This window comes from Barbus barbus (genome assembly GCF_936440315.1).
Source record: "Barbus barbus genome assembly, chromosome: 33".
NCBI classification, from domain to species: Eukaryota; Metazoa; Chordata; class Actinopteri; order Cypriniformes; family Cyprinidae; genus Barbus; species Barbus barbus.
In genome coordinates this window covers 13,967,415-13,995,401 of record NC_136761.1, presented here as the reverse complement: position 1 = coordinate 13,995,401, position 27,987 = coordinate 13,967,415, and the positions used below count along the sequence as shown (strand labels likewise).

The 27,987-nt window shown below is 37.0% G+C and overlaps 1 protein-coding gene across 2 annotated transcripts; it reads right to left on the bottom strand.

The window, feature by feature from the left end:
• Positions 1 to 293: 293 nt before the first annotated feature.
• Positions 294 to 27,387, bottom strand: LOC306853274 (NEDD4-binding protein 3-A-like). 2 transcript variants are annotated; one of them, XM_079390558.1, is made up of 5 exons: positions 27,208 to 27,387; positions 6,841 to 7,284; positions 5,013 to 5,615; positions 2,192 to 2,455; positions 294 to 1,795 (listed from the first exon to the last, which is right to left on the bottom strand). In XM_079390558.1, exons 2-5 carry the CDS (start codon positions 7,249 to 7,251, stop codon positions 1,223 to 1,225), a joined length of 1,851 nt encoding a protein of 616 aa, XP_079246684.1. In that variant the 5' UTR covers positions 7,252 to 7,284; positions 27,208 to 27,387; the 3' UTR covers positions 294 to 1,222. The 2 variants fall into 2 exon arrangements, with proteins under 2 accessions (XP_079246684.1, XP_079246685.1); XM_079390559.1 differs by lacking the exon at positions 27,208 to 27,387 and adding an exon at positions 21,104 to 21,330.
• Positions 27,388 to 27,987: the final 600 nt, after the last annotated feature.

The window sequence follows — 27,987 nt, the reverse complement described above, 5'->3', positions numbered from 1 at the left end:
CTGGAGACAGAATAGACATCTTATTGTCCTTGTGACAAAGGCCCATTCTGGTCTATCAAGCACAAAATTCCTCTCAGTAGAGCCGGATCTAATGTGAAGGTGTGCAGGGGCTCGTGGAGCCACATTATTCCTCTGAGACATGGACTTGCAAAACTGTTCATTACGTTTATTAAAAAATAATTATATATATAAGTATAATAGATATATTAATCTATAATAGATCGGTGGGCTGGACTAGACCTGGAGTTATTAACATAATAAAATATAGTGTTTGTGTGAAAGAAAGCACTAATTGGAAGACACATTTTAAACTTTTATTTTGAACTAACTGGAAGACACATTATAGAGCTGTTTTTACAGAACAAATAACCTTCAGTCAATGTAAGGGAAAATAGCAAGGTTTATGGTAAAGAACACCATACCTGTATAGTACAAATCTATACAATTAATACATGAAATAGATGATGAAATTCAGTAGTTTTTAACAAGTCACAGTATAGTTTGCTATATGAAGATATAATAACGTGGGATCTAACGTTACCCTTACATCAATGACTTTTCCACAGTTCTATGCACACACTGGCATCAAACTTTCCAGAATTTTCATTTCACATTTCATGCAGTTATACACATCTTGGGTCAAAAGAACAGAAAAGCCCACCAGAGCACAACAATACACATAGTAGCAGAAATGCTTCTATATGGATCTGCTGTTTACATATGTTTTTTTTCTAATGCAAAAGGACAACTTATAAGTTGTGTGCTTTTAAAGTGCAACATGCGTTTTTGGGAATGCACACTTCTGATTTCAGTCTTTAAAGGATGGCAGCATATAAAAAAAATATAATGTTGGGATTTGTGATTTGTCATGATGAACTTAAGCAATATTCAGTACCTAATGCACAAATATACTGTAGACTCAATGAAAAAAAAGGATTGCTAGAACACTCCTGACTGTTTTGAATCCAAAATCAAATATGGCTAAACTAAAATCAGAGTCACTGTTATGATGATTCAAATTTATCAAAGCAAAATCCCTTCTGTGATACAAAACAGCCCATATTACTCAGCTTGCTCCTCTGTTTGATACATTTTTGGTCAAACTTATATAGTTTTGTTTATTTATTCGGTTTAAAATATTGTCTCAGTAGAGAAACGTGGGTTAAGGAGCCAGAGCTGTTGGCATCAATCTAATCTCCGATGCCAAAGAACATTTGCAAAGTCAAATTTCAGAGGACTCAATCCTCTCTATCCAGGGCAGACCAGTGGGCGGGTTTGCTTCTTGTAAAGCCCCGCACTCATCTCCGCCCCCTGATCCCACCTCTTCAACTCTTGCCCTGCTCCCTCTCAGCAATGCCAGTTCTCTCTCTAAGGCCTCATTCTTGTGGTACATCTCCAGGTAGCTGGCCTGTAGTTCCTTCTGGTAGCGTATCACCTTCTCCTTCTCATTCTGCCACGTGCTCCTCTCATTTTCAAAAGCTGAAGCCTGCGCCTCGTTCTGCCGCCTTTCCAGCAGCAGTTCAGCCCTGAGACGCTCCTCCGTAGCACTGGCTCCTCCAGTCTCACCCGCATCCGCTCGATGCTCCTCAAAAGCAGGCAAGGGGCATTTCCGCCGGGTACCCTGTATGGCCATCTGTAACATGTCGATCTGACTGTCCTTGCTCCGTATCTGATTGCGTGCCTCATGCAGCTGAGTCTTTAAGAGAAAGATTTCACTCAGCTTCCGTGTAACCTCTGCCTGAGAGTCCCGAAACTGTTGCTTCAGTAAAGAGATTTCTCCAGACTTTTGGCAAACCTATTAGAGAAATACAATTTAGTCATTTATTACAGCTTATACAATACACAAAATACGATTTGAAAAGACTGTTCATAATAAGGCTGTCAAGGATGGTTGCTGTCCTTTGTTTTAATTATGAAAGGCTCACAGGGGTTTGTTCAGACAGGCAACTAAATATTTTTGTCATTTAAAACAATTTAGTTGTTTGGACAGTCTGAAAAGTGAAAAGAAAACATGAAATCTGATCTATTCAGCCTTAAACATCTCATTTAGATTTGTGTTCAGTGTGAACAAACTAACAAGTATACATGATAAGTTTATCTTGCAACTAAAATCTATTTCTTTCTTTTATCTCTTCCAATCTTTTCTGAAATCCCCAGAGCTCTGGACAGATAGCGCTGACTTAATGCATACCTCCCATTGGGTCTCTTCCAGCTGGGGATTAATGCTCTGGCTTTGTGCCGCTGGGCTTTGACTTCTCAGGGTCTGGCACTCCAGCCTGACAGAATCCAGCTCCTCCTGCAGCCGGTTGCGTTCCTGTTGTGCTTTATACAGCTGCAGCTGCAGGTTTCGTTGTGAACGCTGGGACTGCTGGGATACCTGGCGCAGTTTGGCGTTGTACAGGTGTTTCAGTTCTGTCACTTCCTTCTCCCAGAGCCGCTGCTTCTCTTCAAAAACCTACAGGAGGGCACAAACACAGAGTTTTGAATTTTAATGTAGTTTTTATTTTGTAATAATGATAATGTATTAATTTATTTTGAATTTCTTTCATTTTTCTGTATTTTCAGGTTTGCTTATTTTTCAGTGTATTTACTTCTTATTTTAGTTGTAGTATTTGATTATGGTCTATGTTTAAAATTATTTAAATGTATTGTTTTATAAGGTATCAACCTTTAAAAAAAAAAAAAAAACATACTTTTATTCAGCAAAGATGCAAAAGTGGCAGTAAAGACAAAATATATATTCTTTAAATATGTTACATAATATATCTAATTAAAATAAATGCTGTTCTTTTGAACTTTGTATTCATTGAAGAATCCTGTAAAAAATTTATTATGGTTGCCACAAAAATAATATGCAGCGCAACTGTTCTCTACATTAATAATAATAATAATTTCTTGAGCAACAAATCAGCATATTTATGAAAAACCATGTGTCACTAAAGACAGTTATGATGCTGAAAATTCAGCTTTGCCATCGCAGGAATAAATTACACTTTAAAATATATTCAAATAGAAAACTGTTATTTTAAAATGTAATCATTTTTCACAATATTACTGTTTTTACTGTATTTTTGATCAAATAAATGCAGCCCTGGTGAGACAAACTGTCAAAAAAAATAAATAATAAAAATTAAAAAAAATATATATATATTTATATATATATATATATATACACACATAAATTACATAAATATATATTGTATAATATACTATAAATAATATATTATGAAAACTAGCACAGTTATTATTATTATTATTAATATGAATTTATCATAAGCAGACATTTATTTCATATTGTGAAATATTTATTTTTATAACAATATTTCACAATATTACTGTATATTTTTATTTAAATACAGGTCCTTCTCAAAAAATTAGCATATTGTGATAAAGTTGATTATTTTCTGTAATGTACTGATAAACATTAGACTTTCATATATTTTAGATTCATTACAACACAACTGAAGTAGTTCAAGCCTTTTATTGTTTTAATATTGATGATTTTGGCATACAGCTCATGAAAACCCAAAATTCCTATCTCAAAAAATTTGCATATTTCATCCGACCAATAAAAGAAAAGTGTTTTTAATACAAAAAAAGTCAACCTTCAAATAATTATGTTCAGTTATGCACTCAATACTTGGTCGGGAATCCTTTTGCAGAAATGACTGCTTCGATGCGGCGTGGCATGGAGGCAATCAGCCTGTGGCACTGCTGAGGTGTTATGGAGGCCCAGGATGCTTCGATAGCGGCCTTAAGCTCATCCAGAGTGTTGGGTCTTGCGTCTCTCAACTTTCTCTTCACAATATCCCACAGATTCTCTATGGGGTTCAGGTCAGGAGAGTTGGCAGGCCAATTGAGCACAGTAATACCATGGTCAGTAAACCATTTACCAGTGGTTTTGGCACTGTGAGCAGGTGCCAGGTCGTGCTGAAAAGTGAAATCTTCATCTCCATAAAGCTTTTCAGCAGATGGAAGCATGACGTGCTCCAAAATCTCCTGATAGCTAGCTGCATTGACCCTGCCCTTGATAAAACACAGTGGACCAACACCAGCATCACTGACTGTGGGTACTTGACACTGGACTTCAGGCATTTTGGCATTTCCCTCTCCCCAGTCTTCCTCCAGACTCTGGCACCTTGATTTCCGAATGACATGCAAAATTTGCTTTCATCCGAAAAAAGTACTTTGGACCACTGAGCAACAGTCCAGTGCTGCTTCTCTGCAGCCCAGGTCAGGCGCTTCTGCCGCTGTTTCTGGTTCAAAAGTGGCTTGACCTGGGGAATGCGGCACCTGTAGTCCATTTCCTGCACACGCCTGTACACGGTGGCTCTGGATGTTTCTACTCCAGACTCAGTCCACTGCTTCCGCAGGTCCCCCAAGGTCTGGAATCGGTCCTTCTCCACAATCTTCCTCAGGGTCCGGTGACCTCTTCTCGTTGTGCTGCGTTTTCTGCCACACTTTTTCCTTCCCACAGACTTCCCACTGAGGTGCCTTGATACAGCACTCTGGGAACAGCCTATTCGTTCAGAAATTTCTTTCTGTGTCTTACCCTCTTGCTTGAGGGTGTCAATGATGGCCTTCTGGACAGCAGTCAGGTCGGCAGTCTTACCCATGATTGCGGTTTTGAGTAATGAACCAGGCTGGGAGTTTTTAAAAGCCTCAGGAATCTTTTGCAGGTGTTTAGAGTTAATTAGTTGATTCAGATGATTAGGTTAATAGCTCGTTTAGAGAACCTTTTCATGATATGCTAATTTTTTGAGATAGGAATTTTGGGTTTTCATGAGCTGTATGCCAAAATCATCAATATTAAAACAATAAAAGGCTTGAACTACTTCAGTTGTGTTGTAATGAATATAAAATATATGAAAGTCTAATGTTTATCAGTACATTACAGAAAATAATCAACTTTATCACAATATGCTAATTTTTTGAGAAGGACCTGTATATGCAGCATTTTTGAACATAAGAGATATTAAAAACATTTAAAAAACAATCTTAAAGATGCTGACCTGTGCAATAGCGTCTTCGCTTTCATCCAGGTTCCTCCTCATCTGACGTAGCTCGTGCTCTTTTTCCTGCAGACAGTCCTCCAGGTCCCTCACCACGTCCTCCAGAGAGTGCGACAGCTCGTAGGGTGGCGGGGCCTCGCTTCCATAGCACTGCAGGCGGTTCAGCGTTGCCACACTATGACAGGACACGTCTGTGACCGTGGAAGTGGCTCCCTTGGAGCCCAGCGAGGTGCGATCTAGTGAGCCGATGTGGTTGATGTGACCCATAGAGGCACTGATTTGTCCCAAGTGAGGGCGGAACGGCGGCCGATAAGGCGGCAGGCTGTTCATGGAGTTGTGCCCCGAATCAGATGTGTTCTCCTCTTCCTGACTGAGGCCCCGGGCTGCTGCTAGCACGCCTTTGCTGACACTCGCGCCTGGCCGTGAAGGGGAGGAGGACGAGGAAGAGGTGGACAGCGATTTGGACACTGCTTTGGCATAGGACGGATGCATGCCGTTGGTTAAGCCGCTCTCTACCTCCTCTGACTTGGAGGGGTAGAGGTTCTGCATTGAACTGAAGTTTTTCGGGGTGACTGGTTTAAAGGCGGAAGGCCTGAATCGTGGCTGTGAAATGAAAAGGATAATTCAATTGCAGCATGTGCATCAGGAGAATAGATCTACACTTAAATACTGGAGCCATGCCAAACAACATAAAGTAATTTAATGTTGACCACTTTTACTTCCATATTTCATCGGTCTCGCTGAATTTCCTGCTCAATAACGTCACCTGAGGGGGACCATATTTGATTACAGAGATAAATTTAGCCAGCAGAGGCTAGTCAGTTAGTCTACACGCTGCTGGCCCGAACAGTTTATATGATTTATTTCCATTTGAGACGGTGGGGAGTAGCCCACCTATCAATAAATTACACTTGCCTCAAGAAGAAATATTGCCTTTATGGAGCCAGACTGGAAACATTGTCATGATTTTTGCATTTCATTGACAGGCTTTGAAACCACTACGAGGAACCTATTCATCTTGTTTTACTCCAGTCATTGTAAAGTGTGTTTTTAGCACCTGCTCCTTCCGAGATTTGAAATACTTACTGAAAACAAATGCTGATGCAAATTACTGAAAGCCAGTAACTATGATAAATTCATCCTTACTTTCCTACAAAGTGGTAAACAACTACTGAACAGTGTTTCTTTTTCTTTCATTCCATAATTAAATAATATTAATTTTAATATTAATAAAAATGCTGCTTTTTGGTCATGTCTGAATTACCACATTACTATGTGTTTTATGTTAACTTTATAAATGAGTAGTTTCCATGGCAAATCTCATAATGCCAAAATGTATCTTTTTTTTCCAGCTGAGTTCTTGATTTATTAATATATATAATATATATATATATATATATATATATATATATATATATATATGTGACCCTGGACCACAAAACCAGTCTTAAGTCGCTGGGGTATATTTGTAGCAATAGCCAAAAATACATTGTAGGGGTCAACATTATCCATTTTTCTTTTCTGCCAAAAATCATTATGATATTAAGTAAAGATGTGTGTGTGTGTGTGTGTGTGTATATATATATATATATATAAAATATACATATAAAATATATGAAGATGAAGTATGTAATTTCTGCACCACTTAAGTCTTTAAACACAGTATCATAACTAATAACTGTTTAAAGCTATGTTTCCCAAACATTCCCTGCATCTGCCATTGGCCAGAGGTTCAAACCTGTAATTTTGAGCTTGACAAACATGAAAAATCGCAATTACTGTAATTTTTACATGACTTAAGTAAAGCAACTCCTTGACAGTTGTGTACCTTGTCAAACTTGCCACCTATGGGAAGCGAGTTCTTTCCCAAATCGACCTCCTTTCCATCCCTGTGGTAGACCTTAGTGTAGACGTCGTCCTCCTCTCTCCTGTGCTCTCTCTTGATAGAGGATGTCCCAGAGATGATGTGTTTGCTGCCCTTTGCCTCCTTCTTGGTGATGTTCAGATAGTTAAGCAACTCCCTCTGGTTGAAACCCTTCTTGAGCAGGCCGTGGTTCTGACTTCCTGGCACTTGTGGAACTGCTCTGTTGCTCTTGGTTGGTGACACATCTGGTTTCTCGATTAGGCTGCCTACACTTCCCATGACGCAGCGGCCTGATGCCAAAGTGGACGCTAGATAACCGGCACAGATGCTTTTGCTGGGGTCCTGGTTCAAGGACAGGGCCTGGACTGTTGCCATTGGTTACAGGATCAAACGGCTCCACTGGGATCTCTAAATTGAAAGAAGAGAAATGAAAAACAAATATGAAACCTGAATCCTTCTTCTGCAGAATATTCAGATCTTTCAAGAAGCTCTGGTTGCATCCATCTTTATGTTTCACATCATGAAGCAAGCTCTTCCTCTTACCATCCAACTTATTTTTACAAAAAAATTTATTTCTTAATTATTTGATAATGTCACACTACAGTCACTGTTTCAAATGTAAGCTACTCATAAGCATGTTTATACTGTATGTAGTCTAATAAAAACCCTTTCATGTAAGACCACGACATGAAAATAGGTCAAAAGCTTCTGCTTTCTTTTAGAAATGAGAACTACTGTACACACTGAAGTTCACAAGTCTGTTATATAACTGAGATGATACAAGCTGGGAATCGTCTCATGAGCCAAATACCCTGAAAATGAGGGCAGATGCCTTTAGAACATGAAAAAAACACACTTTTTAACTTTTTTGCAATTTACACTGCAATACTGCTGCATTAATCAATGTCCTCTGGTAATCACTAATATTTCCCTACTAAAAAAAACAAACTAAGTTGTGAATATTTCCTCTCACTGGAAGTGAGGTTGATCTACTTCTTCGCTCAGTGCTGCCCTGCTTCTAAACGGTCTGGGTTTCAATATATTTGTTTAGTAGTGCCTCACTTTTTGTTTCTCTCTAACCCTTTCTCAATCAGTTTTCTCTTTCCAGAGCACCTCATTAAGTGCCTGTATTGATTTCACCTCAACGACCTTCTCTCTCATGGCTATAAACGTAGGCTACTGGCCTCAAACACCTGTAAAGACAAATGCACTCAAGTGTTTTTGCTTATGTGAACACTCATCAGGCATATCCAGTGTGAAATATATACTGTCTGTCATATATACACGTAGGACACATTTCTGTAACTAAGAATAAACAGATTGAACAGGAGCCAGTGCCCTCTGAAAGAGTCATAAATAATATAATGACCTTGTTTAAACACATTTAGGCCAATTGTGACTTGTGGTGGAGCTAATGCAGGGAAACGAAGGCCTAAAATATTCTAGCACTTTGCCAGATCACTACTCAGCACCTCTGGGTCACGCTGAGAGCGTTTCTAAGTGTTTCCTTTTGTCTAGTGCATCTTCACCTCTGGCATCTCACCCAAAGCAAACATTTGCTCACTGTGACCTACCCCCATGACGATGGATCTGGCATTAAAGAAGCTATGCTGTTTTTTTTTTTAATTACCTAACTTGTTTTTTTTTTTCCTGAAGTGAAATGAAATGAAATTGGAAACTTTATTGGAAATTTGTGTTGGACTCAAGGTGTTTACATTGACAAGACCATTGGATCCATAAATAACAATATACACACAATATACACATGAATTCCTATAAACAAAACAACATTTTATTATTTAACATTTTAACTGATACAGGTATAAAAGACTTTTTAAAACGATTATACCTACACATTGGAAATCTATACCGTCTTCCAGAAGGCAACAATTCATTCTCTGTATGCAGTACATGTAATGGGTTAGCTAAAATTTTATGTGCGTCCCTAAGGACCGACTGTTCATACAGTGACTTAAGGGAAAGATAATTCTTTCTCCCGATGGTCTTCATTGCTATTTTTAACAAGCGTGCAAGCTTAGACTTTACCTGAATTGTGAAGTTACCAAACCATACCGTAATGCAATATCTAATTATACTCTCTATAACTGCCTGATAGAATAAATACATGATTTTCTTCTCTACTCCTAAAATCCTAAGTCTATGCAGAAAATACAATCTTTGCTGCACACAAGAACAAATTGCATCCATATGAATCCCCCAACTGAGTTTATCATCCATATGGATACCAAGGTACCTGTAGGAACATACTTGATTAATTGATGTTTCATGTATAAAAACTGGTGTGTGATCACCTATTGATTTCTCATACAGAAGACTAAGTCCACCTAGTAAAGTTTTTTGTTGTTGTATTCCCAGAACAGTAATGAACTTTTCCACCCTCTTTGTGAGCCTAGGTGCATTTCTCTGTCCTGGAGGTTACAGGATGTGTTTATGATGTTATACTGTTGTATTCAATAAGATCAAGGAAAATTTTATTTCTTAAATGTTTATTTTATAAAATATCTCTTTGGCATTAATTTTCAGTGAACGCTGAAGCACAATTGAAGTTCTGGTAATTAAAACTCAGAGAACTAATTTATTCCACCGATATTCCAGTATTACTATATACTGTAAAATCATTTTCCAAATAATTCGTTTTTCTTGTTTTCCATAAAAATATCTAAACGTCCTGAAAACAAAATCAATGCACATTTTATAGACTTTTAAGGAATGTATCTTCTTTTTTTTTTTTGTTCAGTCTTGGGTGTACACCTCACTTAATTTTAGTTTTTTATTAAATATTGTTAATACTTATTAAACACAATAGAGAAAAAGTACTTAAGATGTCTTTCATGAAAAATTTGATAAAATACAGCTTCTTAATACCCACTAATTTTGTTAAACCTCACTTAATTTTGTTTATACTTAATATTTGTGCTTAATACAACTTGCCAATGGATAAAAATACTTATCTAAAGATATATTCTCTATGAAAACAAATGTTATTGTTTTTCCTTAAAAATGTATTTAAAAATAATAATTAGAAATTTTTTGCAATGTATTAACAGCTTCACCAGATGTCAGCACATTCTGCTACAAATGCACAGTTAAGCACAACATCCCCTCCAGGCTCTTTCTTATTTCAACAAAATGATAATTTACCAAATTCAGCCTTACGCTCCTGGAGTGATTATGCAAATAGTTAGAGAGGAGGCAAAAAAGTGCGGCACTTAAGTTCAGGTTTTTAACCATAGAGAGATCAAAACAGCACCTCATGATTTTATGCATGAGATGTGGCCGAGCTCTCCTCAGTTTTCTGCCATCACAGCACTCAGCTAACTACAACACTTACTGTACAAGACCTGCGTCTGTCCAAGTGCCGATTATAAATATGCCATGACTTGAAGTGCCACTTTAGTTTATGATTGACAGGATGGATAGTGAAGTATTCTAATGCAGGAACTTAGAGAAATAAGTGACTGCTCCCTCAGTGTGAAAGGAAGAGGGCGTGTTGGGATATAATTTTATGAGTAGATGCTGAGTTGAGATCATTTTGGGTTTGATATGCATGATGACACTGACCGTTATGCTTATATCACTTATATGCTTGTAAGTGTAGAACACTGTGGCTGCCACAATTAAGTTCAGATAGCCATACTTCCTCCTTATGTAGTCAGGTGAACCAAAGTGATGTTGACACACAGACAAACCAGGAAACTGATGTCTAGCTTGATTAGATATCAAAGCTTACAGTTGTTTATACAACATATGAAGGTTATGCTATAATATAATTCTTAGAGCTATTATTTACAGTGCCCTCCATAAGTACTGGAACAGTAAAGACAAAATTGCTCTGTTGGCTGTGGAGTCAAGACATTTGCAAATATGATTAAAAGATGAATATGAGACCAAACTACAGAATGTCACATTTTATTATTAGCCGTTTAAACACATACATGTTTGACCAAATAAAAAGAGCAGCACTTTTAGAGTTCATACCACTCATTGATGTGAGCATAAGTATTGGGACAGTTGAACATAAGGCAGATATAAAAGATTAAAAGCTATTATTTAGTTTCAGATCCCTTGCACACAATCACAGCAGTGAGTCTGTGACCCGTAGACATCACCAGACTCTTGGTCTCATCCTTTGAAATACCTTTCCCAGCCTTTAATGCAGCCAATTCCAATTGTTGCTTGTTTTGGGGAGTTTCTGCCTTTACTCTCCTCTTCAGCTGGTGAAATTCATGTTCAATCAGATTTAAATCTGGAGATTGACTTGGGCAATCTAAGACTTCCCATTTCTTTGCCCTTATAAATTCCTTGACTGAACTGGCAGGGTGTTTTGGGTCATTGTCCTGATGCAATATGAAGCACTTCCCAATGAATCTGGTGGCATTTTCTTGAATATAGGTAGGCTAGATGGATTTGTACCCTTCTAAATTCATTCTGCTACTGTCATCATACATTAAGTCATCAGTAAAGTTGAGAGGGCCTGTTCCAGAGACAGCCATGCATGCCCATGCCATGCCACAACCTCCACCATGCTTTACAGATGAGGCTGTATGCTTGGGATCATTTGCAGTTCCCTTTTTTCTCCACATTTTTGCTTTCCCATCACTTAGATAAAGGTTCATCTTTGTCTCATCGGTCCATAAACACAGTTCCAAAACTCTTCTGGCTCACCTATGTGCTTTTTTTGCAAACTCTAATCTTGCCTTTCTATTTTTGGTGCTGGTCAGAGGTTTGCATCTTGCTGTGTAGCATCTGTAATTCTGTGTCAAAGTCTCCTGAGGACAGTAGATTGTCAGAGCATCACCCCAGCTTTCTGGAAGTTGTTGGAAATTTACAGACACGTCTTTTAGGATTCATTTTCACAGCTTTTATGATTTGTCTGTCATCAATTACTGTTGTTTTCTCAGCCGATCAGGTCATTGTTGGTTGCTGGTGTCGCTGGTGGTTTCCAAACTCTGGATTTCTCTGCCCTTTGTTTTTGCTAGAGCTCTAATTGACTTCCTCTTTTCTTTTAGCATCCAAATTGCTTGCTTTTCTCTCAAAGTCAGCTCCCTCATCTTCATCCTGGTTTGTGGGTGTCATCATCGAATGCAAGATTCAGAATGCAGAAGTAATGGATATAACTGATACGACACATTCCCTGCTTTTAATATCTGAAGAATTAATGCAACAGGACACAGCTGATCACTTAGAAAGACCTGTGAGGCAACTGTTCCAATACTTATGCTCACATCAGATAGAGGGATGAAACTCTAGAAGTGCTGAAGTACTTAGCTGATAAAATATCTATGTGTTGAATCACCCAATAATAAAATGTGACATTCTGTAGTTTGGTCTCATATTCATCTTTTAATCATATTTGCAAATGTCTTGACTCCACAGCCAACAGAGCAATTTTGTCTTTACTGTTCTATACAATACTTTGGAGGGCACTGTATGTGTTTTTTCTAGATTGGTTAATCTGTATATGTATAAGGTATTTAATTCAATTGCATTTGCAATCTATTGACAACCATAGCAACTGTGTGAGGAATGTCTGTGGTCTGATACAAAAAAGTTTGAGTTTTTATGACGTGACCTGAGGAATTGGGGGGAAGGGTTAGCAAAGGTTCAAAACCCTTTTAAAAGTGGCCACAAATCTTGAAGGACAGGAAAAATGTTTCATCCAGTCTTTTTCCATAATTGCTTCAGACACTGAACAGCAAGAGTGAGTTGAGAGACCAGGTTTGATTTACAGCCTAGTCGGGCCCTTCAGAGCCAGTGGCCCTTACACACACTCTCATTTACATCCCCCTCATGGAAAAGCTTTAATTAGAGACCTGTCTACCTCACAGCGGTTCAGTTTCATTTGTTTAAAGAGCAACTGAGACTTCTCATTTCCTTCTTCTGATGTTTTAAATATCTTGTATTATATATATTTACATTCTATAATGATTGTAAATGTAAAAAATGACATCCATGAGTTGAAATCTGGTGTTTTCTGTGAGGAGTCAAATTTACCTGGGTGCTTGGATAAAAGTTAAAACATTTTCCAATGAGAGGAAGTCAGAGTTCTCAATGTAATATTTAAAGTAAATTCTGCAACTCTCACTAGTATAATTACTTTTGAACACTTTCTTTTATTATTTTACCCAGATATTTACAATAGAGTATAATGTGTCTGCCTAAATATATATATATATATATTAGGGCTGCACGATTTTGAGAAAAATGCGGTTTTTCTGACAAATATTGCGATTGCGATGCGATTTTCGATTTTTGCGTTCGATACTTTTAAGTGCATAAAACCTAAAATTATGAATATGTTGTTACTTTTACGACACAGAGGGTTAAATAAACTACATACATAGTGATTGAGGTAATGAGATTGTTTGATGCTTCGTGATTATTAAATACCTGGCACTGAAAATATGCTCTAATGGCATAGAATAATGAGACATACTGGGAATTACCTTGACAAATGGTAAATTTACTTTGAGAAAAAGTGAACAATTCTAACCCATTAAACTTAAAAATTGAAAAATAAATAATACAATCTCTTATTAGACTTGGAATTAGAAAAAATAAATATAGCAATACTGCAACCCACTGGCATTTAGTAAACATAAAACAGCTGCATTGCACACATTTTGAAGTAAAATAAAAAGCTAGATCAGCTTGCCTTCTGAACGATAAAGTGCAAAATTGAGAACTGTGTCACAGTGTTACATTTTCAGAGTTCTTTTGCTAAAAACACCAACATGTCTACAATTCTGGCATGAGACACGTGACAATGTCACTGGCACCGAAAAAATGCTCTGATGGCATAGAATAACAAGACATACTGGAAATCCACTTGTAAATTCACTTTAAGAAAAAATGGACAATCACCAAACATAAAACGGTTGTATATTGCACACAATCATTTTAAAGTAAAATAAAAAAACAACAACATCTCATCTTGCCCACTGCAAGACAAAGTGCAAATATGAGAACTCCTGTCAGAGAGAGATTTTACATTTAGCACTCTTTTGCTCCACGTCGTTCTTCGCGAATCCAAAATAAGTCCAAACAGCTGAAGTACCACCCTTCTTGTTAACCAAGTGCTCCCCCGCTTCCTCTCCCGTCACCGAAGAAGTGCCTTCGGCCATTTCTGCGCAGTTACAAGCTTTTTCTATACAATTCGAGGTACACGTTGTGTGTTAGCTGCTTTGCTGCTGACAGAAAGCCGGTGCACTGCATACAACCTTGTTTCCATTGCCATTTCTAATTGGTTAGGTTATTGCGGGAGTTAAAACCTCAATATCGATGCGATAAAGGTTAATCGTGCAGCCCTAATATATATATATATATATATATATATATATATATATATATATATATATATATATATATATACAGTGCCCTCCAAAAGTATTGGAACAGTAAAGAGGAAATTGCTCTGTTGGCTGTGGAGTCAAGACATTTTCAAATATGATTAAAAGATGAATATGAGACAAAACTACAGAATGTCACTTTTTATTATTGGGTGATTCAACACAGATGTTTTACCAGCTAAGTACTTCAGCACTTCTAGAGTTTCATCCCTCTATCTGATGTGAGCATAAGTATTGGAACAGTTGCCTCACAGGTCTTTCTAAGTGATCAGCTGTGTCCTGTTGCATTAATTCTTCAGATATTAAAAGCAGGGAATGTGTCGTATCAGTTATATCCATTACTTCTGCATTCTGAATCTTGCATTCGATGATGACACACACAAACCAGGATGAAGATGAGGGAGCTGACTTTGAGAGAAAAGCAAGCAATGTGGATGCTAAAAGAAAAGAGGAAGTCAATTAGAGTTATAGCAAAAATGAAGGGCATGGAGAAACGACACTAGCAACCAACAACGACCTGATCGACTGAGAAAACAACAGTAGTTGATGACAGACAAATCATAAAAGCTGTGAAAATGAATCCTAAAAGACGAGTCTTTAAAATAACCAACAACTTCCAGAAAGCTGGGGTGATGCTCTGACAATCTACTGTCCTCAGGAGACTTTGACACAGAATTACAGATGCTACACAGCAAGATGCAAACCTCTGACCAGCACCAAAAATAGAAAGGCAAGATTAGAGTTTGAACATGTCCGATTGAACATGAACTTCACCAGCTGAAGAGGAGAGTAAAGGCAGAAACTCCCCAAAACAAGCAACAATTGGAATTGGCTGCATTAAAGGCTGGGAAAAGTCTTTCAAAGGATGAGACCAAGAGTCTGGTGATGTCTATGGGTCACAGACTCACTGCTGTGATTGTGTGCAAGGGATCTGAAACTAAATAATAGCTTTTAATCTTTTATATCTGCCTTATGTTCAACTGTCCCAATACTTATGCTCACATCAATGAGTGGGATGAACTCTAAAAGTGCTGCTCTTTTTATTTGGTAAAACATGTGTGTATTGAAACGGCTAATAATAAAATGTGACATTCTGTAGTTTTTTCTCATATTCATCTTTTAATCATATTTGCAAATGTCTTTACTCCACAGCCAACAGAGCAATTGTGTCTTTACTGTTCCAATACTTATGTAGGGCACTGTGTTTGTGTATATATATATATATATATATACACACACACACACACACACACACACACACACACACACACACACATACATATATGTATTGGCTAAATAGCTTTTATACAGAAGTGCACAAAGCTAAAGCAGGTCTCAAAGATACTTCAAATTCCAAACATACCTCTAAAAATCAAGTTGTGACTTGCATTCTCTCTCATCAAGACAGTTCCCTGTCTAACTTGATGTATCTCTAAAAATATCAGTTTACTTCCTTCTTTGGCTCTAATCATTCATACTACCTCATTCTTGCTTTGTAGCACATTTTTGTGCACAGACCAGCATAACCTTGTTCCAGCACAGACAAGAAGGTGATGTTTGGAATAGTATCCTAATCTTACTATATCTGCAATACGCAGCATGGATTTTCTTCATCCATTACCTGTGTGACTATATTTGACAAAACACTGCTGTACAGAGTGTACTGTGTGTGTAATGTATCCAACAATGCAGTTTGATCAAAATATTATAAAAAGGTGATATATTGATTATAATCCAAATATTAGCTGAATATTATTATTAACATCATTATTAATATTTAAAGAAACAATATAGTGTGTAAGCAGTACTCCAGTATTCCATTCAGAACAACAGGTTTACACTTAAAATTACTTTGGTGCCCCATTAACTGAAATTGAGGACTGATCTGCTGACACATCACAGGAAATGACACATTTCATTCCACAAGGCATTTCCTGTCAGCTATCCTTCATGTACCGTCAGTCAAAAAACAACTTACAGGGCTATTTATTCACTCATAGCTCTCTGGTCAATGATTTCTGTTACATCATAGGCACCATGTCGTGACTAGTATCATTTAGCTGGAGGCCATGGACAAACCTAAAGACAAGAACCCTTCTGCGTATCATCAAATAAATGAACATGACCAGTTTGCCCTGAGGGAACAAACTCTGCTCCAAAATCTAGAAAGCTGCCTCACTGCCTACTAACTACCCACCCAAACAGAAAGTGCTTCATAGACAGCAACAAAAATTAAGATTTATCAATACTTTCTTTATTTTAAGGATGTACAATATATCAGTACCATTAGTATCAGTTGCTGATACTAGTTATTTATTGATTTTGATTTATTGGTATTGCTTGATACTAAATTGTGCATGCTTGTTTTCCATATATGTATATATATATATATATATATATATATATATATTTTTTTTTATATTTAAATGACCTTTGTTGTCATTAAATGCTCACTTTTTAGAACACTACTAATTTTCATGGCTGTATATAATTATTAGCCAATCTATTTTTTTTACTGTATTTAATAATGGGGCACCTACATTTAATTGTAGAATTTACATTTTTTATTTTAGTTTTTAAATTGTTTAAATCATTTAATAGTTTCATTTAACAGAATTTAATATCAGTGTCTGTAGTTTGTTTATAATCAAATTTCTCTTGCTTTGTCTGCCATATTGGATTCTTTTTTTACCTTTTTTCTCTTTCTCTGCAAAGTATACATGTGATAATCCCTTAGAATTGTGCCAAAATGTATAAGGGAACAATTATTCTGCCTATTTTTGAAACAGGCATTGCATCAAAAGTGTTTATGATGCCTTAAAATGCTGCCTCTATATGCAGCTCACTTAATTGTGGGAACATAACAACAGCCTCTTTATTGTTTACTAATTACAGATGTAAATAAAAGGTCTGTTGAGCTAAAACTGCTGGGAATCATGACCAGAGTTTGTAGGACCCAAAGTGACACTAAGTCCCCTTTAATTATTCACCCATTTAGCACCAAACTACAGACATTAGGCTGAATATGACTCCCTGTGAAATATGACAAGTCGAATGGTGGCGACTTCATTCATTGAAAAGGCCCTAACTTCACACTAGCTCTCTTTATAGGGATTGCATCACGTTCTTTAGAGGTCTTACTTTGGCATAGAAGCACCATTCATTTTTCACAGGCACACACACTGGAGACACTCTCTTTAGTGAGTACAGGGCCGTTCAGTCATGCCACTGGGAAAGCACCATTAACTTGCCCCTTCAGGGTTAGAGGCTGGGGGTCAGACAGAGAGGGCAAAGAGGAAAGTGAATGTCTTATCACAAAATAATGACCTGAGGGCCCCACAGAGACCTTCGGCACACTGCATGTTCTCTCTGGTGCTAACAATGGTGCTAATATTAGGAGTTAATGAGCTGAAGAGCTGAATATATCAACCAGACTGATTTTTTATTTTTATTTTGAAGGATTCCCGATGACCACTGCTACTTAGTTTCTAAATAGTTTTTTTTTAAAGGGCACCTATTATGCAAAATTCACTTTAACATGTTGTTTGAACATAAATGTGTGTTGGCAGTGTGTGTACACAACCACCCTAAAATGATAATCCACTCCATCCACTCCTTTTTTTTAATCCCCATAAATCATAAGCAGTGCCCCTAATATGTGATGTCACATTTTACAAGCCCCACCCATGACTGTTGACGGACACTGCCGTATCCCCCCAAAGTGAGCAACACACAATCCGCCATGTTTATCTTCATGCTAGAGCATTTAAAAGCATCATTCAAGTAAGACATTTTTTTTATTAAATCTATATTAGTTATTCAGTTCAGAGCAGTGAGTGATTTTCTGTTTTTATTTGATTGATTGGGGCATATTTACAGAGTAGACAGCAGTATAGGTACTGTGTATTACGCTGCTGTATATTATGCAATTTCTTTCCCAGCTGTTTCACTTGACACACATAACGAACTGTGTTTTTGTAACTTATGTATGTTTTTAACAAACTTGTGTGTATTTGACAGTTTAAGCACAATAAGACACGAAAGATAACTCAGTTTAATACTTTCTGCGACTGTGACAGTCGCTTTCTGTTTGCGCGTGCTTCGGATGTGTTCAAAAAAACGTATATCAGAAGTTTAAAAAGGATATGGCTTTAAAACACATGATTTCAGAGCGATATACATGATAACCAGATGTTTTTTGGCAGATTATCTGAGGTCCGAGATGTAAAGGCACAGCCCTATTCTGGAAAAGGGGGCGGGGAGCAGCAGCTCATTTGCATTTAAAAAGCTTCCACTCAAAATGGGCATTTTTCAAAATGATAAAATAAATGATCTGTAAGGTATTTTGAGCTGAAACTTCACAGACACATTCTGGGGACACCTGAGGCTTATAATACATCTTTTAAAAAGAGGCATAATAGGTGCACTTTAGAGAAATTAATACATTTTTTCAGCATTAAAGGCAGTAAAGCTAGATATTTATTGTTACATAGGACTTTTCTAGTAAATGCTGTTCTTTTAAGAAATTTTTTTTTTCACCTGTGTTCATGGAAGAAAATTTGGAAATGTGGTCTGAAGCAGAAGCAAGCCATGTGGAGGTGTGTTAAATCCTGCACGTGCGATAATGTAGTGAAGATCAGCATGCGAAGAGGCTTTGTGGAGGTCACTCTGGGAGTGTTAAATCGTATTAGCCCTAATGCTATGAAGTGCCCGGCACAGACCTGAGCCGTTCAGGTTTGTTTTAACAGAGCAAATCCTTGTCCCCCGCCTGCTGAGTGCTGTCAATACTGACCTAAAGCACTTTTTCAAACAGCTATGTGAGAAATTAGTGCAACAGAGATTCAGATGTTCCATTACTCAACTGCAACGTGCAACTTTAAGGGCACTTGTCTGTATTTTATGGACGCATTTTAAACAGTCTCTATGGCAACTGAATGGAAACTTCACACCTACCTTTAGAAACTTTCAGTAAATATAGCCAGGATGTGCTTTGCCTGTTAACACCTACAAAGCCTTTTATTCACGATACATTGCTTTTAAATTATGTAGCAGGGTTGACTAGCATTCAGAGGGCTGTGGAAAAGAAGTATCTACAAATATATTACAGCAATCTGGCTTATGTAATTAATTGCACTAAAAATAAATGCAAGTGTCCCTGTTTACAGTTGCATTAAAATTATTTAAATGTAGGTTAGGATTGCCACACTTTTTCACCAATCAACTTCCATGACTTTTCCAGGTTGTGATTACTGGATAAGGATTTTAATGTTCCAGAGATCATAAACAAAGAATAAATTATGAAATATTTCAGAAAGGATATAGTTTATAGCTGAGCATAATAGAACATTTATATTCATTATAGAAATCACAGTTTTTTTAGACCTGGGATTCCCTAAATTCTCTTAATATTTGAAAGCAGCCTACATTTTACAGGTACCGCAACTAAGGAACATGTAGTTGCACAGTCCAGGTGTAATGTCGTAATAGGTCAGTGGTGAGGAGGGGCATCAGGTTCTTTTGTTTAACCAGCTCTTTTTCTGTGTACTTTTCTCATTGAGTCTATCTGACCCTTTTTAGTGGGATGCCTGTGTCCTGAGCCGAATGGTACATTCTTTAGGGGAAGTAAGTTAGATAAGTGAGTAAAAAATGGACATTCCTCACATTTCTGTGGAAGTAATGATTAATATTTATGAGATTTATGGCTGTCTTCACTGGGGTGCTGATATAAGACCAAAAGAAAGAAAAATTGCAGAGAAAGATCAACCCAAATCTACACAAGATATGGGAACTTCTGCTGTTTTAGAAATAAACAACAGTGAATAAATTATTAGACTTGGAGCTGGGCAGCAGTGGAGCAATAGTAAAGCTTTAGGAAACAAGATTGTGAGAAATACTGCAATCAGAATTCTTCGGGGAAAAAAAGCACTTTTTTGTCAGGGTTTCACTGTACAATCAGTTTCGCTCACAAGGTCATGACATCATCTTGGATTATTATTAAAGGAATGCTCAGGGTTAAATGCAAGTTAAGCTTTATTAATAATTAATACTTTAAATATACCCTGCATTATGTAAAAAGATTGCCTTTAGAAAGCTTTGTAATAATATTTCATAATATTACTGTGAGAGACTAGCAGTGTATGTTACAAAAAAACAGTATAGGCACTTCATTATCAATAGCTGTTGTGCATAATCAAATATAAAAATGACATTATAGTATTCCTCCACATACCTTGTGAAACTTAGACCACATGTTGCATATTGTTACAAACTTTTATTCCAATATAGACTGTCATTAAAAGTGCCTTAAACATGATTTTTGTTTGTTTTTACTAACTGAAGGATGAGTCAGAGTTATTTGATGTTTTAACAGCATGTCAAAGAGCTTGTATTTATCCCAGACTTTCCATTAATTATGACACATGTCACACCATGGGATGGAAGATTTCAACCCTGTCAGTGGTCTCTGAACACAAAGCATGGATCTGAACAATGCCACCCTTGTGCAATAGTTTTGGAATTACAATGTTGTCCCTGCAGGGAATGAGGATGTAACTTGTACTGGCAAAAAAACAATGCAAATCCTGTGTGTTCATTTGACGTCCGTATTAAAGAAACTGGTGCAGTGCATTTCAATTGCAAATAAGCTCCCCAAAGGCTACAAAGAGTCTCACTTCACAACTTTCTTGACAGTAAACAGAATGGAAGTTAATCAGCCGAACCATATTAGGTTTGTATGCTGAGAGGATCACAGTGAGGCAGTATTTGGAGACAAACGGCTTGTCCAGTTCTTATTTAATGATACTACAAACACTATGAAATGCGGCTACATAAAATAAAATGCAAAACAAGATGTTCACCTGAGAAAAACTTGCTGCCGCTGCTCTTGTCTTCCAGTCAATGCACATATATTTGATTTCCTCCTAATGCCGCTGAGGAGAGATCCAAATTACCCATCAGCACTTAAACATCTCTTCCTTCACTCCCACGGACCTGCTGCCAGACTACGGCCAGGAAAACCCTTGGGAATGTCTCTGGTTACTCTCTCCTGCCACCGGTACACTGATCACCCCTCTCTCCCTTTTGTAAATAAAGCGCGCCTTTCTATGGTGCCGGTGTGGGAGAACCTGTTCTCCTTGTTCTGTGACAAATGTGAAGGACACTACTTGTGCCATGGGCAGCAATATTGAATGCTGCTAATGCGGAACCAACTAGATGTCAGAATACAGAAAGTGGAAATCGTTTGGTTTGAATTTGGCCAAAGAATGTTGTTTGTGATGGAGAGGTTCAGAGGCTCACCGCAGAATCTGGTGTCCAGTGGGAAACAAGTTGTGTTGTCATCTTGCAATGTGTCTAAACAATAGACTTAAGTCTTGCAGGCTACATCAGGCAGCCTTGGCAAGCTCTCCACAGCATCAGATTACATCATGCAGGTGGGAGACACTAAAAAATGAGGGGCTTGTTCTACAGGAGAACTTTACAGAGCAAATGAGTCAGTTTCTCGTGGTATCCACGTGACTAAAGACCCATAATTAGTTTGAAACAGATTTTTTTGTATTGTTTAGCAGTATTCATAATCATTGATTACTGCTTATAGCTATTATGGTTTTATTTGTATTATATTGTGTTATTTATTATATTTTATTAATGTATTTTTTATTATTATGTATTGATTATTGACTATGGTTATATATAAAAGTAAAGCTGGTTCTGATTAGTAGTAAATCTCTATCACATGCTTTCAGATGGAGCGGCATTTAATACACAGAGCCATAATTCACTGACAAGCTACGCAATATCGTGTTCATAATCGAAGGCAATTCATCTGCGTAGTATTAATAATATATATTGCGTAATATATATTATAATGTTTTTGTCAGTTTTTCTCACGAGGGCTGCATTTATTTGATCAAAAATAAAGTTAAAGCATTAATATTGTGAAAAATTACATTTAAAATAGCTATTTTAAATTTTTTAAAATGTAATTTATTCCTTTAATGGCAAAGCTAAATTTTCAGCAGCCGTTACTCCAGTCTTCAGTGTCACATGATTCTTCAGAAATTATTTATTAACCTGTTATAACTTATCTAACGTATTACCAATGTTGAAAATGGATGTGCTATTTAATATTTTTGTGAAAACCATGATACTTTTTTCAGGATTCTTTGATTCAAGTTCAAAAGAGCAGCATTTATTTGAAACAGAGGTGTTTGCTAACATTACAAATGTCTTTATTCTCAATATTGTTATAATTTTTTTTTATAAAACAATACATTTTACAGACCCCAACTTTGATATATTTATGTATATTCACAATGCATCTTTATATCGTTTCACTCTAATGATATTTGTGCCAAAAAGCTGCAACAATACAATAATTATTGGCATACTGGTTATCTAACACTTCCAACAAAAGAATCTGGTATCGGTCGATACATTATCAGTCAGTCAATCTCTTCACATGATCATGAGAGAACTAGTTACAGGTGTCCGAAAGGGCCAAATCTCACCTCTGGAACGCCTCAGCTGACTTTTATGATACACTTTAACCAAAGTACAGTACGTCACTCTTGGCCAGGGATCAACCAGACAAACAAATTCTTTCTGGGAGAAAGATTTTTGGAAAGGCCATATTTACATATGGGTTATTTCACTGGCAGAAAGATCAAACAGAAAAAATAAATAGCTACTGAAGGACGAAGCAGACTTTATAATGAGTGCCCCAGTCATGTTTCTTAAATACAGTGCTGCATATTCTCTCCCCTCCAGGCAAGTCAGTCTAGAAGATTCCATAAATTCAACTGGCAGCAGAAGGCTTTCCCGGGATGACAGAGGAGGAGGAGAGTTGAACGAGCAAGAAGAAAGAGAACAGAGGGAGGATGAGGACGTGTAGTGTGGTAATGTAGACAAGTTGAAGCCTGCTCTCAGTTATCTATCTGACTCCTGATGACAAACAACTAACTGAGCCAGACCTGTTTCCTAATGAAAACAAATTATTGTGTTCCTCAGAAGAAATGTATTCTTGAATAGCCATGAAAAAACAAAACAAAAATTGCTTAGCAAAGTCATAGCACATAGTTTTTGTTTCCATTGTGAGTGGAAAAACACTCTACCCAAACCAGCTCTGCTTTTTCTATAGTAGCAGCATGTACAGAAAAAAAACACAACCCTGTACATTTCTGGAGAGCAGCTATTAGCCAGCCAGCTATAAAAAGAAACAATAAGTACCAGAGTTTGATCCTCTTCTGTACCGCAGCCAAACAGACCATCAGAGGAAAAACTGCAAACTGATTTCCAGGTAGTTTTGAATTACAACCTGTTTGATGCTATGAGAAATATTTGAGTGATGGAAACAAAGTGCTGTAATCGATATCATTCTGTTGCTTATGATTTGCTGGAAATTTGATGAGAAGGAAATGAACTAAGGGTCACACAAATTATTACTTAGTTCCTCATTGAAGTAGACATTTCATCCAAAACAATATGTGACATACAAATTGCATGGAAAGTCCCCTGGAGTAATCTAGGGTTAAATGATATGCACAAGAAAAATGGAACTGAATTGAATATTTTAGTATTTTTATAAGTACGCTATAAAAAATTCGCAATTTTCATTCAGAAATTGCAAGTAAATTTCACAGACAATTACAAAGAAATGTGTAGCAACACACTGAATTAAACATGACATTTTGAAGTAGAAACAAATCACACTATAAATTTAAAATATTGACAGCCCTAGTATTAAGTTGTATTTTTAAGCACTCTCTTATAGGTTGAATAATTAAGTGATCACACATTATTTTGGGAGTCACCTCTACAGATCCTAGCAACCTTAAGCATTAGTATCCTGAGCCTACCTCATTATGTCAATCCAGCAGCCACTGTATTCTTCATTCTATTCAATACACAATAGACCCACATACAAATGTTCCTAACTGTAACCTGATATAAACACTGGCTGTCAAGACTATTTTACACTCACTGTTCTTTTCTGGCCATCAAACTTCAATAAAACCTCTAAAAACAAAATACTAAAGAAAGCAGTCCAGTAGACTGCTAAGACAGACATGATAGTGCCACTAGGAAATGTTTCATACAGTCAGAGAAACCAAAAGACGTAAAACCACTTTGCAAGAGTATCAGATCTTGGTTTGTCTAGTATGATATCAAAAGGATCACATGAATCAGCACAAAGCTACAGTATGTGCTTGAAGGCAAACACAGGATAGATAGAGGAAGTTTAAATGCCGTCCTGACTATTTTGAGGTAATGTTGCAGGATCAGATCTTCTATTTATTCTCCAACACCACAAATCTTTAATTACAACGACATACGCGTCTCTCAGCGGATGAAAGGATCTAAAGGCAAAAGGAGAATCTGAGTGGTGAGTGTGAGCGCGTGTGATGTCGTCCTGAGAAAGAAAGCTGACTAATCCTAATCCTACACAAGACTTTCTATACAGTGTTAGAAAGGGGTTCATGGGATAGTATATAGGTGAAGAGGAGGAATATATCAGCAGGATGATTAGCTATGCTTAGCTTATCTTCTCTGGGTCCAGCTATGTTAAAAGCCCACTGCCTTCTTCACTAAGGTCCTGGAATTACATTCCTGCTGCTATTTCTGGCATTTGCATTATTGACTGACAGCATTAAACAGATACATTTGGACAGATCAAATACTAGATTGCACCCTAATTTATATAACACTGCACTATATCGCTAAGCTTGAGACCAGATAAGCTACAGTATTTTAAAAATAGATAAACTATTATTGTCACAATACTTAGTTATTTCCCAACACTCTTAAAAACTGATAATGGCAAAAGTTTGAAAAAAGTTTCCAGGTTTCAGATACTCAAAGCAGGTAGTACATGGCCTATAAAAACTACAGGGCCACAGGATAGAAGCACAAACAGGTGAAGTGATTGCATGCTAATGCATGGTTTAGTTGCTGAGCCAAAGCCCTGCAGGGACCAGCTTTAAAGGTGTAGTTTCTGATAACGCTGAATGATGCCTTCCGTGCCGCACACCTGCTCTCCTGATGCTTACGCCAAATTAGTGTTAGTCACTGTTGGTTTGTGCCTCTTTTGGGTGTTAATAAATTATACATTACTGTTATACAATACTGTTACAGTCTGTAAGTTTTTTGTTTTTGAAGGAAGTCTCTTATGCTGGAATTACTACAGTAAAATACAGTAAAAACAATATTGTAAAATGTTATTACGTGACAATTGGTCACGCTTTATTTTAAGGTCCAGTTCTCAGTAGCTAACGATTAACTACAATTTTTGCCTCAAACTCCTAATTACTGCTTATTAATAGTAAGGCAGTTGTTAAATTTAGGAATTGGGTATAGGATTAAGGATGTGGAATATGGTCATGCAGAATATGTGCTTTATAAGTACTAATAAACTGCCAATATGTTAATAATAGGCATGCTAAAAAGCAATAGTGAGAATTGGTACTAAAGTATTACCCTAACAAACTCTTTTTAATATATTTAATATAATAAAGATAAATATAATTTATTCCTGTGATGGCAAAAGCTCTAATTTTCAGCAATCATTACTCCAGTCTTCAGTGTCACATGATCCTTCAGAAATCATTGTAATATTGCTGCTCAAGAAACATTATTATTGTCAATGTTGAAAACAGTTGTGCTGCTATTTTTGTGGAAACTGAGATACATTTTTTTTCATTATTTATTTTTATATTATTTATTTGAAATATGTATAACTGAATTAACATACAGGTAGTTCCAACCCAAATTCACACCATTGGTTGACTTCATGTTATTATATCTTGTCCAGAATAGTAGCACACTTAACAATGGATATATTGAGCAGTGCAGGTCAAGGATGGCATGATAGTTCAGTGCCAGATATTCTGCCTGGACGGGAGCTTCTACTACTAGTCTCATCCGTCAGCTGTTATGTACGTTTTCTGCAAGGTGACAACCAAGCAACATTTGTTGCTCTGTTTGCATGTGTACTAAGAACATTCAGTGAATTGCACAAGAAGTAATCCACTGTCAGCCATCCAACTGCCTTGTCTAAAAGCCACCCTAAGTGTAGTTTCATGTTGTTAGACACCCCATTAATGCATTCTGTGCCGCTGAAAGAAGATGTGAGGACCTTCACGCCCTCTGACCAGCTCCACTTGAGAGCCACTCCCGCAATGGGCCGTGACTCTATAGGTCAGGGGTCCCGTTTTGGCCCCTGGTTTCCAAGGTTACTGCCTAGCAGAGAAGAACGCTACTCAGTTCTCTTTTGTCCCTAAAATCAGGGCATCAAAAGCAGTGCAGAGCTGGAGTCTAGAGTAAGACTCCCACCCAAACATTTCTCAACAGTCACCCGTAAATACATGTAGACACTGTGGAGTGAGTTCGATGGGGTTCCGAGTGCTCTGCGACCGCCAAGGCAGATGACAGAAACAGGCAGGCTGCACTCCAACTATGCAAATAGCCTTTTTTATGGTTTGTGGCAACCTATTAAGTGCTGAGAAAACTTCTTAGTGACCTTGCTTTAATGGAACTGACCTGCTAGGAATGCAATGCAATTGTTTTTCAAACAAGAGTGCACTAATCTTTCTGCACATAATCACTGAGATGCTAACAATATGCTTCTATGACCATGAAGAGAAAATAAATGATCAATTTCTGTTATAAAAATGTCCATATATATATATATATATATATATATATATATATATATATATATATATATATATATATATATATAATATTTTTGTTGCTATCCACTGCCGCTCTTCAGTGCATCAAACTGGAAGACACCTGTAAACTCATTTTCAGATCACATGCAGTAAAAAATAGAGTTAAATTAATTCAAGTTCAGTAATATGCACCGTTAAGCCATGTTTACAGACAGAGATCAGGCTTAATTCTATATGTAGTCTAGAGACACTGCAGCAAGTGCAAACAGACTCTAAAGTCACAGCAGACTCACCATTATTGCTGGCGCTCAATCACAATATAGATGAGACTGATGTCTGGATCGCATGAGATTTTTTCAGTTTGTTTTAGAAGAAAACAATAGAGAGATATTCCTCGGCGCCAACAGCGACCTGGAGATGATCTGATGTCGGAGTCCTACACAACGTAATGTTGCGCCTCGGTTTCCCTCTCTGAGATTTGAACTAGTGCACTGCAGCGGCTTCAGTGATTTATCACACTGACTCTACAGCGACACCTGGCGATTACAGAGAGGAACTGCTGGATGTTTTCTTTCTTTCTTTCTTTCTTTCTTTCTTTCTTTCTTTCTATTAGTAAACAATAATATTGTGAATATCATTACAATTAAAAATAACACTTTCTATTTTAATATATTTTACAATGTAATTAATTCCTCTGATGGCAAAGCTGAATTTTCAGCTGTCATTAAGCCAGTCTTTAGTGTCACATGATCATTCGAAATTCTAATGCTGAAATATGACCTTGAAAAAAAAAAAAAAAAAAATTCAAATTTTTTATTTTTTTGGGAAATCGGATATGGAAACCCCATATTTTTCAGAATTTCTATTTTTATGTAAAAATACTGCTACTTTTGTTTTAACCATTCCAATGCATCCTTGCTGAACAAAAGAATGAATTCATTTCAAAATTTTAAATAAAATTCTACTGACCCCAAACATTTCAAATGTAATAAAAGGTGTAGTATGGTGAACTCTCCTTCATTTCCGCTGTTTATCTGGATATGTAATTTGGAGCACAATTGAGACCTGGGGCT

Coding starts and splice junctions, on each gene's coding strand:
- LOC306853274 (XM_079390558.1), bottom strand. CDS start 7,251: ATGGCAACAGTCCAGGCCCTGTCCTTGAACCAGGACCCCAGCAAAAGC. Junction 5,616..6,840: donor TAGGTGGCAAGTTTGACAAG/GTACACAACTGT, acceptor TTCATTTCACAG/CCACGATTCAGGCCTTCCGC. Junction 2,456..5,012: donor GCGAAGACGCTATTGCACAG/GTCAGCATCTTT, acceptor GCCCTCCTGTAG/GTTTTTGAAGAGAAGCAGCG.